At 39.8% G+C, this 17,073-nt stretch overlaps 1 protein-coding gene across 1 annotated transcript in view; it reads right to left on the bottom strand.

Annotated features, from left to right (window-relative positions):
* Nucleotides 1-431: 431 nt before the first annotated feature.
* B3glct (beta 3-glucosyltransferase) overlaps nt 432-17,073 on the bottom strand; it is a 109,177-nt gene continuing 92,535 nt past the window's right edge. The window contains exons 14-15 of the mRNA XM_026388380.2: nt 9,111-9,255; nt 432-927 (exon numbers count right to left, since the gene is read on the bottom strand). Of these exons, the coding sequence (XP_026244165.2) occupies nt 760-927; nt 9,111-9,255 (313 nt within the window). The 3' untranslated portion in view covers nt 432-759. The remainder of the gene's footprint in view (nt 928-9,110; nt 9,256-17,073) is intronic.

Genomic DNA, 17,073 nt, shown 5'->3' with positions numbered 1-17,073 from the left:
TTTTTGCTAATTTCTGACCCCATATTTCTGCTACAAAGATAACGCAACCCAACAAGATAACACAAAACAAAACCAAAACAGAATGAAACAAAAATGGAACAAAAATTTGTATCAGATTTTCTATTTTCTTGACATGTGTATCCGTGGTCTATCTCTATCTCTTCCTCAGGGCCGAACAACTTCAAACCTTGAGCCAACCACTTTCCCCAGTTTGCCTGAGAAAGTTCTAGGGACAGGCAGCTTGAAACAAAAACAAAACAAATCAAAACAAGAACACATTGTTTTTTGAAATGGTCACCCATTCTCTCGCCCTGCCCTCAGTGGCAAGCAGTTTCACTTACCCCCAAGCTTCAGGCGCTCCCCGCATGGGCCACCAAATGCCGCAGTCTGGCTGGGCACAAATAACCGGGATGTCATGAGCCACTTGTAGATTCAAGCAGGAACAAACTTTATTTCCGAACCCCGTGAACGCCACCCCCGCGAACTCTCCAGGAACTCCGCGAGAGCTCTACTGGAACTCAACGGGAACTCCGCGAACCCACACGAACTCTCTAGGAATTCCACGAGAGCTCAACAGGAACTCAACGGGAACTCCGCGAGAATTCAACCATCACCATCCTAATGGCTTGCTGGCGCCACCTCTCAACCACTCCCCCTGGCAAAACGCCAGGTGCCATCCTGACTTGGCTGCAGCTCTCATCAATGTCAAGTCTCCATTTCTGCTCCCTTCCCCAATCCATGCTCCCTGGCTGCCAGGCTTCACAACTCTTCTCTAAAAACATTTTGTGTCTTTTGTGTGGCTTTTTCCTCCTCATTGGGTGCCAACCACGTGAAATACACCTTCACTGGATCGATGTTCCAATATTTGTGAAATGATATAGGAACCTGATGAGAAAGTAAGTCCTTTGAGTAATCTGTTGGCCGAGCCTGCATGAAGAACAAAGAATTATGCTCTTTTGGTGATCAAAAATAACTGTTTCCAAATAACATTTGAATTTAAATAGCAAATGCTTCATTTCAATATTTGTTACTGGTTACGGGAATCAAAAAGCAAGAGGGAACCTTATTTTCTACCATCTTCTTCTAACTCCAGGTTCCTTGCTTTTGAGTCTCCAATTACTTTAATATCCCAGATGCTTTGATTTTTACTTGGAGATCCCATAGTTTTGTCTGTGGAAGAGTCTTTAAGCATGGCAGTAAGCGTGAAAAGTTTTCCTAGGTAAGTCATTTAACTTAGTATTATGATCTCCGAATAAAAGCAGCAAAATTAATTCCCAGGTCCCTCTCGGGAAACCCCATCACACATGGGTTATGCAGTTCACTGGGGTGAGGAGTTCTCAGGGTCCCTCGGCCTATCTAGTTCTCTACCATAATGGAGTGATATCTTCCAAAGAAAGACAACATGGGGTCCATCAGAGAGAAGTTATATAATTCTAGTTCCAGAAATATGAATTTTCAAAAATGTGAGTTAACCAAAGCACTTTGCAAGAGGACTGTAAAGTTTTTCTGTGTTATCATCATTTCAGAATTCTCTAGAACTTAGAAACCATAAGCAGGATCAGATATAACCTAGAATGTTTTAGAGACTGAAGTTACAAACTATAATGTTAGAAGGAAAATCAGAGCTAGACAATTTCGTTTGCTCTAAACAGAGCAATCATGTTCTCTCGATTTTCTTAATTTGCTTATGAATTTATATGGCCCATCTGTTTTATAGAGTAATTCATTGGTTTATCAACAGAAAATCATCTTGACTATTAAAATTAAATATAATACATTTTAAAAACAAGTCTTTTCTAGGCTAGTATTTTAGTATAATCTGCCTACATTTTTGATGTGGATACTTAAATAAACTCTCTTAAATGGTGTTACCTTTGTTAAATTTTATCTCATTTAATCCTTGAAACCTTCCAAGAAGGACAGAATATTATTGAAATGAGGAAACTGGAGCTCTCAGAAGTAATCAAATTAGCAAATGTTGGAATGGGGACAAGAAAGAGGTGGCCAGCTCCCATTAAGGTTGCACCAGGACACCTGCTGCCCGTCCTTGGCCCACTGCTCCAGCCACACACCCAACAATGCCTCAACGAGCCTAGCCTCATTGGGATGCTCCTCGGAGTGACACAAAGACACAGCTCAAATGTGAGGAAAAGTTAAAATAATGTGGGGGAAGAACTCTCACAATTGCTACTGTATTACCCTTTAAGGATTCTAAGGACTCATGGAGTTTAAAAGTCTAAGAAGGGAATTTTAAGAGGGAAGATAGACCAATAAAAATACATACCGGAATATAGTCTAATTGCACTGGGAAAGTTTCAAATATTAGTTGAAGGAATTCATATATTAGATAATGCTTATTTGTGAGGCCCTGTGAGAGTTTACCAGCAGGAAAGAAAACCAGAGAGAAACAGGCTCTCAATTCATTTCTGGGGTAATTCCCACAGTGTTCTCAGAAGAAAGAAGTAAAAGCAAAGAAAAGAAATCCTGGCTTATTTTTCACAAGTGAAAATGAATTGCCAGAGATACTAATGCATCGAACAGGAGGGAAAAAATCCCTCTGTTAACACGGATTCCAAGAGTGATTAATAGCATCTCAGCAAGCCCATGCATACCTGTGAACAGTTGGCTCATTAAGCATTAGAATGTGCTGTCATTTTCAATGCATGAGGTCACAGAAAAGAATAAGGCAAAACTAGAAAAAAAAATCCATCCCCAGAAGCATCCATAACACAGAGAAGTCTATAGAACCTCTTATCCCATCTCTGTCCAAAATGCCAAAAGGAAATCCCAAACAGGCAGGTACAGGGGTGGGGAAGGGCAACCTTGAATGTGATAGGCAAGAGAGACTGCTTCAACTGTACAAGGACATAAATTGAGAACCATTAAAACCTTCTTATCCCTCTTTAGAGCTCAATGAGCAGTTCCACAAATAGAGATTAAAATTGTACCTCCTTAGACATACAATACACCCAAAAAGAATGGTTTATACACTATACAGTTCACCCAGAGAAACAGTGTTTGAAACACTTTAAAAATTTCCAAAAACAAATAAAGAAAAAAATGATTTGGGGGCAACCATAAAACCAGTTTTAGAACATTACAATTTCACCACCACCACCAATCTCCTTGTGTATAATTGCAATTAATCCCCACTCCTACTGGCAGCCCCAAGAAACCCCTGATTTGTCTCATCTCTACAGTGTCGCCTTTCTCTTAAGAATGGAATCACACAATGTGAATATTTTGTTCCTGGCTCAGCACTGTTGCAAGTATCGGTAGTTCATACCTTTGTGCTACTGACTAATGCTACCATGCATGAACACTGTTATGGTTTGGATGTGAGGTGCCCCCCAATTGTAAGACAATGCAAGGTTCAGAGGAGAAATGATCCAGTTGTAAGAAGCTTAACCCAATCAGTGGATTAATCCCCTGATAGGGATTAACTGAGTGGTAACTGAAGTGATAGGGTGTGGCTGGAGGAGGTGGGACTAGGGGACATGGTTTTGGGGTACATATTTTGTATCTGGAAATGGAGTTTCTCTTTCTACTTGCTGATCACCATGATGTGAGCCACTTCCCTCCACCACACTCTCCCACCATGATGTCCAGTCTCTCCTGGAGCCCTGAGAAATGGAGGCAGCCTTCTATGGGCTAACCTCTGAAATCACGAGCCCTCAAATAAACCTTTCCTCCTCCAAAATTGTTCTGGTCAGGTCCTTTCTCTCAGCATTGAAAAAACTGACCAAAACAAAGATACCATATTCTATTCACCTAGTCATTAGTTGATAAACATTCTGATTGCTTTCAATTTTAGATTATTGTGAATAATAATAAGAATTTTTTTGCTTATTAGTCATTCACTTATCTTCTTTAGTGAAATGTCCATTCAAATTTTTTTTTGCCCACTCCAAACTTAAAGATTTCATTTCTCATTGAGTTGTAAAAGGACATTATATTCTAGACCCGTGTCCCCTATCAGATATATAATTTGTAAATATTTTATCCTACACTGTGGTTTGGTTTGGTTTTTCCAATATCTCTTAAGGAATAAAGGTTATATGAAGTTTGACTTATTAATTCTTCCTTTTTGGGTCATGCTTTTAATTTTAATAAAAAATCCTTGCCTAAATTCAGGTCACAGCAAATTATCCCTAACTTTCTAAAAGTTTAAGCTTTACTTCCCACATTGTGAACTCTCACCCATTTTGAATTAATTTTTTTTGCATGGTGTAAGGCAAGATTCAAAGTTTTCTCATGGTATATTGATATACAATTGTTCCAGCACCATTTGTTTCTTTCCACCACTGAAATGCCCTGGATAAAAATCAGTTTACATCAATGGGAGGGCTTATTTCTAGAATCTTTATCCTATTCCACAGATGTATGTTTAACTTCACACAATTTTACATTGTCTTTATTATTATATATTTATAGTAAGGTTTGAAATCAGCTAGTATAATTTCTCTAATTTTGAATCTTTTAAAAAATCATTCCGCCTTTCCATAGAAATTTTAGCACTAACTTGTTGGTTTCACTAGAGAAAACTGCTATGATTTTGGTATGATTTTTTGGCATGAAACTGGCAGAAGCTTAGCTAAGTTGGTCAAGAAAAAAAGAGAGACAATACACATCACCAAATCAGGAATGCAAGAGGGGATATCATTACTTTACCGAAATCATGCCAACATTTTAAACAAAATGGAAAAGTTACTGAAATCATATTCATTAGCAAAACTGTTTCAAGAAGAAACAGAAAATCTGTTTAAACAAATGTATTTACTGAAGAAACTGAATTACAACCCACGAGACCAATAGAAACCTAATACGTCAAAGATTCATGCTATGATTAGCAAACAGAAAACTAACTTTAAATATGTATTTATTTACTGGCACATGTCATAAAGTCATTCTTTATGGCTGAGTAATACTCCATTGAGTATATATGCCACTCCATTCATCTGTTTAAGGGCATCTAGGTTGTTTCCATAGCTTAGCTGTTGTGAACTGTGGCTGCATCACTATAGTATGTTGATTTTAAATCCTTTGGATGTGTACCAAGGAGTGGGATAACAGGGTCAAATGGTGGTTCTTAGAGGTTGCTCCAGGGACAACATGCATCTGTAACTTATCAGATTACAGATAATTCTAACAAAATCAACTTTGCTACAACAGCTCAAATTCCTTCCCTTGCTTTATACACATACACATTCCTTCTCTTAATTTATAGACACACATATAAACATACATGTATGTTCTGTCCTCTTCTCTTAATCACACATATTCATGCAAACACACACAACCCCCCCCCACACACACACAGAAGCACACACGTCTTTCATATTTACCAACAAAACCCTTTTCAGTGTTCTTCATTCCTACCTGTATATTCCAGTTACCATTTCATGCCATCTCCTTTCAGCCTGAAGGACTTTTTCCAGCTCGTTCTTGAAGGGAATGTGTACTAGCAAAAGAAATCTTTTTTGTTCATCTGAGAATGTCTTTATTTCACTTTCATTTGGAAGCATAATTTTACTGAATAGAGGATGATTGATTGACAGTTGTTGTTTTTTTCTTTTTGCCTCATTATTTATGAGAACTCACCTAATCATCATATTTGTCCCGCTCTTCACGATGATCAGGCTTGTTGCTCTCAAGATTTTCTGTTTGTTTTGGTCTTTTCAAAGTTTGTCATGTGATTCTTTTCATTATTACCCTTTTTGGAATTTGTTGAGTTTCTTGGCTCCACAGATTCTTTCTTACTACGTTTAGAAAGTTCCAACAGTTACTTCTTAAAAAGAAATTTCTGTGGTCCCATTTTCCCTACCCTCTCTCTCCAGGACTGCCCTCAAGTGAATGTTGGTGCACTCTGTGGTTCATCATGTCTAGGAGGTCTGTTCATTTTTCTACAGTTTTTTGTCCTCAGTTTCCTTTAGATTTGGTAATTTCTATTGATCATTCATCGAATTCACTGAGATTTTTCTTCTGCCATCTCAAACATACTGTTAAATTAAGCTATATGATTTCTAATTTCAGTTATTGGATTTTGTAATTATAGACTTCATTGGGTTCTTTATGTTGATTTCTATTTTTTCCTATTAAGAATCCCTATTTAGGGCTGGGCTTGTGACTCAGTGGTAGACCGCTTGGCTCACGTGCATGAGGCATTCACTGGGTTTGATCCTCAGCACCACATAAAAATAAACAAATAAACAAAATAAAGGTATTTTAAAAAGAACCCCTATTTATTGTCATTGTCATTATATTTGTCTTTAGTTCTTTGAGCAGAGTTTCCTTTAATTCTATGACTGTATTTTTATTAGTGCTCTGAAGTATTCACTTATCAAATCCAACATCTGGTCCTACTCAAGAGTTAGTTTCTATTCATTGCATTTTCCCCGATGATGTTTCTTTGTATATGTCTCAGGATTATTTAATCAAAACTGGTAATTTTTAGATAGTGTATTATATCAACCCACAAATCTGATTCATTTTTATTGCTTTCCTTTTAAAGTAACTTGCCTGGACTTATACTATGGACTCTTTCTCCCTATCATGTACAAATGCTGATTAGTTAGAGTTCTTACTTTTAGTTTTGACCTGGCCTGAATCAAGTCATCTCTGCCCCTGAATAACTTAGTTGGACTAACATATGCACAGAAGTTGTGCTTAAACATCTCCAGTCTGCAGGGCTTCCATCTGTGTGTGGGCTGGAAAGCAATCTACAGCTTCAGCCAGTTTTCAAACATGCCTTGACTTTGCTTTCCGCTGGACTCAACCCCACTCTTACACATTTGCACAGTTTTCAAACGGGCTAGGGATAAGTGTAAAGAGTTTATCTAACCATGTAGCTACTCTTATTTCTAGGGCATAAGATGTCACATTTCCTCACCTTAACTCAGACTGCAACTTCAGACCAGTAAAGATGCAGGTTGCTTTTCTTTGTTTCCTACCAACATTAACATTTTTAGCTGATATACCTGTGGGTGTTCATCTCCCCTTCCCCAATCAAGTCCCTCCCCCTCTGGCAGCAAAGTGTTGTTTATTCCATCCAGGTCCATTCTGGTAAAACTGCTGTTCTAACTAAGTTAAGGGGCTGGGGAGGACTTAAGGATGGTAGTGGTTTCAGGCAAGAAAGCCTCAGATCTACTGTTCTTACCTTGAAGTGTAGCAATTTTTCAGAAATCAATGTTTCTCAATTTATTGTTAGCTTTTATTTGATTTCCAGAGGCTTGAAATCGTTATTTTGACAATTTTGCCCAGCTTGCTTGTACTTTGTGCAGGGAATTCAATACCATTGACACCACCAGATCCATTAGTGGCATATAATTTTGGAAGAACAAAACCATGCACTCTAGATACTTTGCTTTTACTGAATGGATGTACGAGACATCCCTTGGAGTCCCCTTCTAAATCTATGATTTCACGGTTATATCCCCTGACTGGAAACAGAAGGAATATGGCCCAGGAAACAGTGCCAGGCTGTTTCCAAATAATCTCTCTCCCTCTGACTCATCAGCACTCTTAGACTTTATTACTTTGCCTCTTATGTCACTGTCAATATGAATAAAAGAGCTGTTTGGATCTGTGTTCAAACATTACAAACAGAAAGTACTGTCCAAATAATGTCAAACTCTAAAAGAGGCTTAAGGATTGGAAGATACAGCAGTCTCTTTAGGGGAGGATAGGTTTTAAACATATTTTATGATTTTGGAAAAGTTTAAAATTGATTATGTGATTTAGAGAAGGGTTTTAAAGTGTGGGAAAAAAAACCAAACTTTTTAAAAAATTACCTTCAAAGGACTTTTGCTTAAGGGTTAGATTGTTTTCCTTCTCTCTTTTCTTCTTATTAGTTTATATACTAATGTGTTCTTTCCTAAGAGAAAAAGTGACCCTAACAATCTAAGACCTGTCACACTATATAACCTTGACAAATTACTTTCCTTATACACCAGCAGATTTAATTAACCTTCCTTTTCTATGAGTGAAACATCATGAGATAAAGCAAAAGAGGAAGAGACAGAGAATATCTTGCTTTTCTGAGTCATCAGAACACAATTCATTGGCTTAAAATGGGTCAGACTTCTCGAGGATGGATAAGTGCCTTCATTCTGGTACCAGCAAGGAGGTTTACCATGAATTTCTTTTTAGTAAAGGTCTACTTTTATACTCCCTTACCGTCTCAAGGACATAGAAATGGAGTCTGCCTTTCTTGATAATGCAACACTTTCTTTGCTTTGTTCAAGTTGTTTTCTATAGTGTTGTTTTTCTCATGCTCCATTTTCTAAATTGCTATGATAGCATTTCCTCCTATTATTAAATAAAGCATGAAGAATATATTTTCGATGTAAGGAAGAGCACTTAAAAGACATTCAGATTTCAAAAGGCTTTGAATTTCTTGAAGGAGTACATTAGATGGGTATAGATCTATGGTTATTTTTAGTTTATGTACACCTGCTATTAGTCTTAGAATAGAAGGACATTCACTGACTAGATTCATGAAATAGTACTAAAAACAATGCAGAAGGATTCCTTTCTCCAACCCCAAAATGCATACGGTGACACTATAACAACTAATCATGCCTGATAAATATCATCTCTTCTTTTCTGTAGCCCTCAAAATATATTCAGGTAGCATATTGGAAATTAATAGATGTTAGCCAGTTGGTTTAATGACAATCAAAAGGGAGAAGTCCAGGTAAAATCAAAGCGAGGTGGATAGTATAAAACCTGAGGATAGTGTTGAACTACACACAGTTGATGACCACTAGGACAAAATTAGGTCAGTCCTATATATTTTTAGATAACATCCAAAATTTTTTAAATGTCATCAGTTTGTTTTAACTGAAAACAAAGAGAAAGAGAGAGAAGCTTTTGCCAGGTCCTACACACAAAGACACTAGCCCAGCACCATTTGGGTTCCTAGATGTATTTGCTTTCCATCTTCATAGCATTCATGGAGGACACAAGGTTCGTTAAGAATGTCCCCTGGGGCTTGTCGATATAGTTCTTAAGATCATTCCCAAAATATAAGAAGAGAAAGGAGTAGAGCCCTTAAATGGGAGGGAAATCCCCCCTTCCCCCTGTGGTAAGAATAGAACCCATGGTCTCACCTGATGGAAGAGAGGGCTGTGTATCATAGGGATGCCCAGCCCACTAAAGCACATGCCCAGGACCATGTCGTCAGGGGAATCAATGCTGTGGCATCGGCATTTGCTCGCGAGAAGTCTCCTGACGGCTTCTCGGCTGAAGACCATGCTAGTGGGAGCCAGAGCAGACAGAGAAGTGGGTTAGAGCAACTCCACGGAGCCCATCAATCTCAACAGAGAACTCTGCTTCAGAGCCACACTGCTGGGGAAGGCAGGAGACGGGGATCAGCTGACTTCCATTTAGTAGTGACTCTGGGAAAATGTTTTTGTGCCTTCTGTGAAAAGCAAAATCACTTCTAAGAGATGTTTATCTACCTACTAGGTGACTTTAGGTGTATTTCCTGCAAACTCACACTAGGCAATGTTCTTGTTTTAATATGACATTTGGAATATTAGAATAGTCCCAGAATTTCAAAATCCTCAGTGAGACGAATAACAAACTCTGCCAATGTTCCCATCAGAGAGATGGACTCAGAAACACTGAATCTTACTCACAGGTCACGGCTAACAAGGAGATAAAATGTGATTGAAAAAACCATCATTGTACCAGCGATTCTATTTTACAGAAGCTTCTTTAAGGTGATGGAGGGAGAAATAGAGGAAAAAAAAAAACAGGCATCCTGGTGGAACTCGAGCCTCATTCCAGTCTTTCTGTGCTCTTGCTAAAATATTTTGAAATATCCCTTTCCAGCCTCCTTTGCCATCTGAGTCCTGCTTTTGACACACAACAATGGGCCCAATGCTAGCAGAGACCATCTGCTCCTGGTTCTGGTCTCTGCAGCAGAGGCAGGTAGCAGGGGCAGCTGCGTGCTCTGGAGATATGCAGGATGTGAGTCCTTGGGCCTGGCTCTTATGCAAGGTGGTGATTCAACAGTGGCAACAGTTATAGCAACGCTGCAGAAATGGGCCCAGCAAATAGTTTTCTCTGCTCCTCCGTTAGGGGCAATAGCAGTTTTCTACAGCTACTAATCTCTAGGGAAAACCACCAGCTCTCTTTTAGCCCTCTGGCCCATTCTAACAGTTTGGTACCAAGTTCCCACAATAAATTCTCTTCTTTTAAAAATATTGATTGGTTTCTGGTTTCCATATAGGTTTCTGGTCCTATAATGTAATAAATCTTTTCAGATTTGGAATAGCCCCAAAGCTGACAGGTCTAAAGGGATTAATATAGTTCACCAGTTTATTCCCAATCGCTGAAGACTTTCTCCAAGGCAAAACTACCTAAAATTCAAGCACACATTCCAAAGCCAAACATACGGCCTTGCACACATACAGTAGGCACTCAATAAAAGTTTGATGTAGCAAACAAGAGAGAACAAAGCTGCCTTTGCACAGATCTTCCCAGGGGAGGAAGAGTTCTGAGTCAGTCTGGTAGGAAGGGAAAAAAGGGACAGATTGGAATACAATCTAATTCAAAAATGGAGTTTCCACAGCGATCTGAGACCAGTACAATGCAGTTTCATATCTGAGACCAAGTACTGAGGAAGCAACCACACAGAACATTTGCCCCTTGCCCTTGCAAGATACCAGATGTCACAATGGCATGGGACTTACTCAAGATAACTAAAGTTCTTTATTTTAGATGGTACAGGGAAATACAAGTGTTTAGAAAGAAGAAATATTCAATCACACAGAAAGGTAAACTGCAACTTTGAAAACCCACCAGAAATGCCCTTTACCTTGGAAAGTCTACTGTCCACCAGTGAACACTTCCCAGGTCACATATCTTTGGGGCTGAGTCAAACACCTGTGCCAAGTCCCCCAGGTTGGCCTCAACCTACCCCACCCTGAAAAAATGGCCTGTGTGGGGGAGGTGCTGACAGAACACAGTGAACAATGCTTTCTTTTTTAATTTTGCCAGCTCCTGGTAGGATGAGAAAGAAAAAGACAGCCTTTGATTCTGGTCCACTCTCTGAAAAACCAGCTTCACAGGAAGATAAACTGTCAGCGTGAAATTTCTTATTAGTTTGTGCTTTTGCCTACTCACTCGGAACAGCCTCACATTAATTATTCACATCAGCTATGTGCACATGGGCCGTTAATAATATTGAATTATTAGTAAGCTCCTGAGTTCTTTCCAAGCCAAGTTGTCTCCCCAAAGGAGAAATTACCAATCATAGGATGGTAGAAAAGAACACTGGTCTGCTCTATCCACCACCTTTTAAATATTAAGAAGATGATAAAAAACTACAAGTTTAAGGGCTGGGGATGTGGCTCAAGAGTGCTTGCCTGACCCGCAGGAGGCCCTGGGTTCAATCCCCAGCCCTGGAGGGGGAAAAAAGGCAAGAAAAGCTGCAAGGTAAATGGTTCCATTGCCTTTACTACATAATCCATGAATTTTAAAAATGAGAAAAAAATGAAACGGGAGGTGAGGGCTCACCCAAAAAACATCATGCCCGTAGATACAGAAGAGCACACACAGAAGATGACACGCATCAAGACCACACCTGTCTTCCAGCCTCCAGCAGACGGGCAGGTCACGGATGTCTCTGGGTAACACTGCCTATGGCCTCTTCCAAGGGTGAAGTCATTTTTCCAAGAGGTTATGACCTCCCCAGGGACAGCTTCCTGCCCAAACTCATATATATAAAAATAAACAAGTTCAAAAAAGAAAAGAGCCACTTGACTCATTTTCTCCAAATAGCCAAACTCCCACAGAGCAAAAAAAGAAAGGAAAAAGGAGACACTTGCATTCAAACACTATAAAGGTCGTACCTTCCAAACACAGCACACACACACACTTCACTGCAGTCCACGCCTCTGACCTGCCCTGCCCTGTCATGAGGGACCTGGGATGGGGAAGGGAGGTGAAGGGGCTCGGGCTCGAGGGTGTGAATGTGAAGAACGTACTTGATGGTAGCATAATTAGAAAACCCAGAACTTTACACTGCAACCATTTATGTATGTGTGTGTGTGTGTGTGTGTGTGTGTGTTGTGTGTGCATGAGAGAGAGAGAGAGAGAGAGAATAGAAGTGAAACATTTCACAAGACACCGATACCATTTTATTCTATTCTGCTCTATATTTCATTATTTAAAAATGCTGTTACTGTCTATGAACAGATTTTCCTAACCACTGATCCTGACTTACTATTGCAAAAAAAAAGTACATTGGTTCTCCATCTAGAACATCAGTAAATCCTATTGTAGTGCTGGAGGAACTATATCACATTGTATAGGCAACTTTTGTCAAAGGTTGGCAGAAGAAGCAATCTCATGAAGAATGTTTCTGTATAAAAGTATAAAAGTACTTTAAAAACCCAAATATACCATGGGTCATGTTGCTTAGGTAAAACCCAAATGCCCGGTTTTCGTGGTTTGTTTATCCATTTATTCACCGTACCTTGATAAAAACAAGCCCCTCTGCTCTGAAGTGGGGATATAATGAGAAATAAGACACAGGTGCTACCTGCAAATAATTCTTAATTTAAGTAGAAAATAGGAATGTAAATAGACAATTAAATGATAACAGTTTATATAATATGCTATGAAAGTACATTAGAAAGGCATTAAGCCCAGATTTCAGGGGCTAAGGTGGGCTACAGGCTTCTAGGAGTAGAAAAATAACAGCTAGATTGAGTCCAAAAAAAATGAGAAGGAAATAGGCAGACAGAAATCTGAAACTGTAGAGACCCACAGATGCCATATATGGTGGGGGGGGGAATGTGGGGAAGACAGTGTTCCTGAGAAAGAGCAATAAGTTCTGCATGAATTCTTCAGGCTGAGAGCCAGGATGGCAATTCATCTGCCAAGACCAGATGGGGCCTTGGGAGCCTTGGTCAGGTTTTGTCCTACAGGTGAGGGTAAAAGTTGTAGGTCCACTCAGGATATAAAAGGATGAAAGAGATTTTCACGCTGCAGTCATACATGGAAACATAAATAAAGTAAAAATCAGACTCATTTATGGAATTTTTGAAGAGAGCTGGACACGATGAAACCGATGAACAAATTTCTAGAGTGGAATCTCCACCAGATGAGCAGGGGCCAAGCAACTTTCAGGGGTGACCGGGGCCTGCAGGTGGAAGAGAGGCCCTGCTCGAACCTTTGGCCCGGCTGCAGAGGGTTCAGCAGCACCTAGATCTGCAGCTTAGGTGATCTCTAGGTGGTCAAAACTGAGGCCTCATCCAAGACCAGCTTGACTCTTGGTGAAATGTGATTGGTCATTTCCTTGTCTTAGATGCCAGATGTTAAAAAATGGTTCGTGTCTTTGGGGGAAGATAAGGTGAGGAGAAGCAGCTGATGGCTTGCGAGCAGGGGAGATAGGATGAGATCTGCCTATTAGAATGGGCTCTCTAACTACGGTGTGCATGACCACGTGGGATGGATGAACACAAGAAAGTGGGAGAGCAGGAAGCCTGAGCAGAGATGGTAGCAGCCATGATGGTGGAGGAGGTGGAGAGAAGTACTGAAGAGAGAGAGATTCAGGACATGACACAACTCAGGAATTCAGTCCACAGCCAGAGAGTGGGAAAGATAAAGAGAAGGGAGAGAGCTGCCTTACAGGCTCCAGGGTAGGAAATCGTACATCTTAGTGCCTTCTCTGAGAGAGGGCCAATGGAAAGGGACCAGGTTAGGAGCTAATGTCATAAATGATGAGTTCAGCATGGGAGGTGATGTGCCTGTGAATCACCAAGTGGAGGTGTCCTTTGGTAGGCGGATGTATGCATCAGGAGTGGGAGAGAATCCTGGGCTGGAGACAGGGATCTGGGTACATGGAGGTGGATAAAATCACTCTGGAAGAATGTAGAGGGAGAAGATAAGAGAAATTAGAAAAGATGGCTAAGAAAGACAGACTTTAAATGGACAGACAAAAAGAACTGAGAAGGTCTGACCAGAAAGACAGGAATGGAAAAGGTCCGGATGTTGCTCTGGAAAGCAAGAGAAAAAGTGTTTCAAGTAAACTGTGAGATCTGTCAAAGGCTGCTCAGGGGGAAAAAACAGATGAAGACTGGAAACGATTCATTTGATTTGACCACAGTGTGGTTCCATGAGACCTTGACAAGGTGAATTAGGCAGAAGGGTGAGTAAGGAGCTGAGGAAATGCAGGTAGCAAGAGTAGAGAATGCCCACGATGTTCCCAAGCGAATGAGGAAGATGTCTGGTGAGGGGAAGAGGTTACAAGGTATGAAAACAAGAGGTGGCGGGAAATATCCACCAGCCAGGTAGGTAGAGGCTGAACACAGAAAAGGTTAAAGGGGCTACCTTGGTGGCCTATCAGAGCCTGTCACAGACAAGAGAAAGGGAGTAGATGCAATTATGCAATGTATCTGCCTCCTGCATGGGATGTGCGGTGGGGCTCTCACCTATGCGTGGCCAGTGCTTGGCACATACTCGGCTAGTGGAGTGAATAAGCACCAGCCCCCACCAGGCATCATAAAAGACCACTCTGGTTAGGTAACATAAAGTGAGGTTTCAGAAGGTCTCAAGTGCTGGTCCCACAAATAACAGTTAAATCCAATAAGCAAGAAGGACAACGAAACCACATGCTCTCAGAAATCACACAAAAAGGCAATTCTTTATTAAGAGTATATGAATATTACTGAGCTACAAAATATATAAACCCATGTACAGACAGCAGGACCCTGCCAAAAGTGACAAGTTCTGGCTCAATGTATGTCATGCCCTCATCCTTAATTGGACCTAATACCTTACCCAGAAAGCTACACACATCACTTTGTGGCTGAAAACAGCTTAAACCCTTTTTTAACAAAAAGGTCAACCTTTCTTGACTTCCCTGGACCCCCATTTCCCATTGCTAGTGCCTTCTGATAGGTGCAGGACACTACTTAAAGATCAGTGCTCCTGCTCAGGCTCAGTGATCCTACCACAGCAGACCTCACTCCATAACCATTCTGTATTCACCACTGGATGGGCTAGATCTAACCAGAACACCTGCAGTAAGACACTTGAGAACCTGCAGAAGAAACCTGCTGTGATATGGATAAGACTTTAATGCATCCTCTAAAGATTCATGTGTTGAAAGCTTGGTTTCCAGAGTCTCAGTGTTGAGAGAGAGTGAAATATTTAAGGGGTGGGGCCTGGTGGAAGGTGAAGAGGCTAATTTTATTCTTAAGGGACCCTGTAGTTAGTTACCACAAGGGAGGATTATTATAAAAAGATCAAGCCTGACCCTTTAATCTCCTGTTTCCTGACTAAATATGTGACCTCTCCCTCTTGCACATATTCCTGTCATGGCGCTATCAGCCATGTTGTGATATATCCAGAAGGGCCTCGCCAGTGCTGAGCAGGTGTGAGCACTATGGTTTTGGACTTCCAAAACTTAAACTAAATAAATATAAGTTACCCAGTCTCAGGTATTTTGTTAAAGTGAGAGAAAAAAATGGTGAGAGAGACATGTTCTGATCTAAGGGATTAAAAAATAGAAATAAAAGGTCCTAGTCTTTAAGAGGTATATATAATCACTGAATATAATGCTGCCCGGTGTATAATGAACATTCAAAAAAAAATCAGTTGAATGAATTTAAATGACTAGAGTGGAAGACAAGTTAACATTCTCCCTAAACACCCTAGTAGCAAAGACTATAGCAGTAATAGAAACAACTAACTGCTCAATTGATTTACCCATATAAATCAAATTAAAATCTTTCCCCATAAGAGATGAGGCAGGTGCTTCATTTAAAAAGATTGATTTTTTACTGTTATTTAAAACCTATAAATCCTACACAAATGTTATTCAATTGTCTAAGTTTCTATACTACTCTTTTTCTAAATGTGATTTATTAAGCATTGGATAATTTTAAAGTATAATGGCTTATTTTTTAAAATTAAAATCTATAAGTAATTTTTTTAAATAGACAATCCAAAGTAACTGGCTGCCTAGAAGCACTAGTTATTATAGGGCCATTTCTAGCAAGTACTTTGAAAAATATTTTCATATTGTCTCTTCAAGGGGTAAATTTTCTTTATTGTGGGTTCTTTTCATGTTCAGGTTTCACAAATATAATATTCACTTTCCTATTAGAGGAACAGCTACTATTTAAAGAGACTCGTATGTCAGTATAGATCCCAGTTCCACAGACCCTCCTCTGCCTTGTAGAATGGGAAGTTCAGTCCTCTCTACCTGCAGGCTCCACGTTCATGGATCCAACTGATCATAAATCAAAAATTTTTTTTAAAAAAATGCACCTGTACTGAACATGTAATATGAGGTAGGATAAAGGAAATGAGACAGGTAGACAGGACAAATAAAGGAAGAACAAGGAAATATAATTTTAATTTAAGATTCCTCATATCTTTCCAGGCCTGTCACTCCTTGAGCCTACCTCTCTCCCAGGCCTGTGACTCCCAAATTTTTTGGAAATCTGCAAATCTTGAAGTTACTGAAAATTCACTCACTCATGATAATTACCTTAGGCACTGTTAACTAACCCACAAACAAATCAATTAAGCCAAGAGATATGATATACTAAGAAACCTATAACTGATCAGATAATGGAGACCACAGCAGCCTAAGATCCTGAAAATGGCCAGACCATCATAAATTGTCTCTCAGCACCAGACTGACATGATCCCCATACACCTCCCCACAATCACCTCTTACCAAGTTTTCTTCCAAAGAAGAGACAGGGGCCCAAAAGTGCATCTCTCGCTCTGGATAGTCTGCATTCTCCCTTAAATATACATTTCTTTTCTAAATAAATCTCTGTGTCTCTGACTGAAGTGCTGAAATTCTTCTGCATAAGGAACCCACTGGAGCTGAATTAAGGTCTCCCAACTGGGAACCCCTCCAACCTCTTTGGGTGACATAGACATTTTTACTTGTCATTATTTTCTAAATAACACAATATAAGAACTACGTCCATGGCATTTACATAGTAATAGGTATTACAAGCAATCCAGAGGTTAAAGTATACAGTAGGATGTACATAGATTATATGCAAATACTTCAACTTATATAAGGGACTTGAA

The sequence above is a fragment of the Urocitellus parryii genome, chromosome 2 (assembly GCF_045843805.1).
Source record: "Urocitellus parryii isolate mUroPar1 chromosome 2, mUroPar1.hap1, whole genome shotgun sequence".
Classification (NCBI taxonomy): domain Eukaryota; kingdom Metazoa; phylum Chordata; class Mammalia; order Rodentia; family Sciuridae; genus Urocitellus; species Urocitellus parryii.
The sequence above is the reverse complement of the archived record's forward strand: the minus strand, read 5'-3'. Positions and strand labels throughout refer to the sequence as shown.